We start from the raw sequence: 2,500 nt of genomic DNA, 5'->3' as shown, positions 1-2,500 counted from the left end.
GAGCATCATTAAGGAAAGGTGTGTGTGTGTGCATGCGCGCACGAACATATTACGTTCAATGAACATATATTCTCATAAAACCTTTGTTTCAGTAAAAATAAAATATGATTACAATGAAGATATAGAATTCAAGAAAAGGAAAAGAAAAGAAAAGAAAAAAACCGTATTTTACTCGACGATTGATGAAATTAAGCAAATGGTAATATTGTCATTATATAGGTATTGTATTATCGTTTTATTTATTTATATATTTATATTTTTCATTCCTCAATTTTCTAGTTTGCACTTGTGCACCGTACGTTTCGTTTAGACATATCCGAATTGTGACCCTGAGATTTCATATTACAACCTGTATAAATCAACAGTGAACGCATGACTTCAGAAAATATCTTATGTATTCGCTCTACTATAAACTTGTTTTCAGTTTAAAAGTTGCTTACGTATTATTTTATAAATTTCGTAATCATGTGTTTTCTTTTTTGCGGGAAATTTACACATCTTAAAATCTCTCAATATGGACATGCACCAAAGCACAATCATACACATACACACTCACGGTGCCAAAATACGACAGAGAAATTCTCGTGGTAAAAAACCCTAAGAACAATAATTATTCATGGTAAAAAAAACCTTGAGAACAATAATATATATAAATACATACATACATACACATATAGATGAGTGTGTGCATGCGTGTGCGTGCGTGCGTGTGTATGTATGTGTCCGTGCGTGTGTGCGTATGCATGTAAAAAAAATGATATTTATCAACGGTAAAATGTATACAAAAGACAAAAAGAAAAGAAATTTTTTTTTTTTTTTTAATATAAGACATTCTTCTTACCTTAAATAATAACTTATCACAGAGAAGTCCCCACGTAAACCTTCCCATTGCGTTACCAATTGCGCAAACGGAACCAAGAATGGTAAGGAAATAATCATCTGAGATGAATGTCAGTCCATAGATCTGAAGAAAAATACGAACATTATCACAGAAATAACTTAATCTGTAACACAATTGGACATACCAGTAATATATACGTACCAGCTGCCAGGTATGTGTTTAATATGTAAACTCGGTACATCCAGTTGTGTTAAACAATTAAATTTAGAGGGTTATTTAAGCAATGTTTCCGAGAATGGTTAATAGGTCGGATGTTGTACTGAAGAAAGCGCAAGGAGTCCTGAAATATCATATACACACGTTTCTTATTCTTCTATATTCGATCGCATTGTTTACACAGACTTATTCGTATGTGAAACATCGTAACTTTCAGTGGTGGCTCTAATTTCTATAGAAAATCTGTGGAGATAACTTTTCACAATATAATTGTTTTATATTTAGAATTATTTTTTGTTTTACCTCTACCAAAATATGACGATCATGAAATAAATATTCATTGGACAGATGATCGTAATCGTTTGGAATCTAGTGGTACTTTATTTTGTCGAGCCCAATTGGGTGAAGAACGAAGTCGACCCAGTGGAATCTGAACTGAGAATGTAATGAATCAGAAGAAATTTCGCTATGCAATTTGCCCGACATGCTAACGGTTCTGCTCTCTATATAAAAATGTTCAAGAGTCTCAGGGTCTGAAATTTTGGGTGAGTGGGCAAGTCAATCGCGCCAACCTTCAGTGCTCAACTGCTGCTTATTCTAACTTGGGATGTCTGCTACAGAGACATTGAGCATGCTTCGACAAGCTTACGACAACGAAGCAATGGGTCGTACGCAATGTTTCGAGTGGTGCAGGTGCTTTAAAAGCGTAAGACTGTCCATGGAAGACAATGAATGATCTGGAAGATCTGCCACGAGGGTCACTCTCGAAAATGTGGTATTGTGCAGTGAGAATTCATCCCCTATGGACAGATCGACAATCTAGAGTTCTACTGCGAGATGACTTGATCTGTGGATCACCAAGAAATTAATACTTCACCACCTCACTCCTCACTCGTGAATTTCTCGTTATAGAAATTGGTGCCGCCACTGAAAGTTATGATGTTTCGTATACGAATACGTACGCGTAAACAATGCGATCGAATATAGAAGAATAAGTAATGTGTGTATAAGATGTTTCAGGACTGCTTGCGCCTTCTTCAGCACCATATCCAACCCATTAACCATCCTCGAAAACATTGCTTAAATAACCCTCAAAATTTAGTTAGCATCTGCGGAATTGTATCTCTTCGCGAAAATGAAAATGCAGCTCAAAGTTCACCGTTTTAACATTATTGTTGAGATCAAGAGCGAATCGCAGAAGGTCCTCGATTCGCTCACGGAAAGCGACTTTCAGGTTGGATTTCAAAAGTGGCAGCAACGCTGGAGGTCGTTGTTTAACTGCTCAAAGTGACTCTTTCGAAGGAACTGATGTTAAAACTTAGGTAAGTAAGATATTTGTTATTAAGCATAACTAATCCACGAACCCTTTGAATCGACCTCGTATATATATATATATATATACATACATACACACACACACACACACACACATACACACAGAAC

General features: G+C 35.9%; 1 protein-coding gene across 1 annotated transcript in view; it reads right to left on the bottom strand.

The window, feature by feature from the left end:
* The window catches only part of LOC106872568 (uncharacterized), a 20,647-nt gene that overhangs the window by 4,066 nt on the left and 14,081 nt on the right, over nucleotides 1–2,500 (bottom strand). The window contains exon 8 of the mRNA XM_014919599.2: nucleotides 842–966. Coding sequence (XP_014775085.1) covers nucleotides 842–966 — 125 coding nt within the window. The remainder of the gene's footprint in view (nucleotides 1–841; nucleotides 967–2,500) is intronic.

This window comes from Octopus bimaculoides, chromosome 10, assembly GCF_001194135.2.
Source record: "Octopus bimaculoides isolate UCB-OBI-ISO-001 chromosome 10, ASM119413v2, whole genome shotgun sequence".
Taxonomy (NCBI): Eukaryota; Metazoa; Mollusca; class Cephalopoda; order Octopoda; family Octopodidae; genus Octopus; species Octopus bimaculoides.
This window is presented reverse-complemented; position numbering and strand designations above follow the sequence as displayed.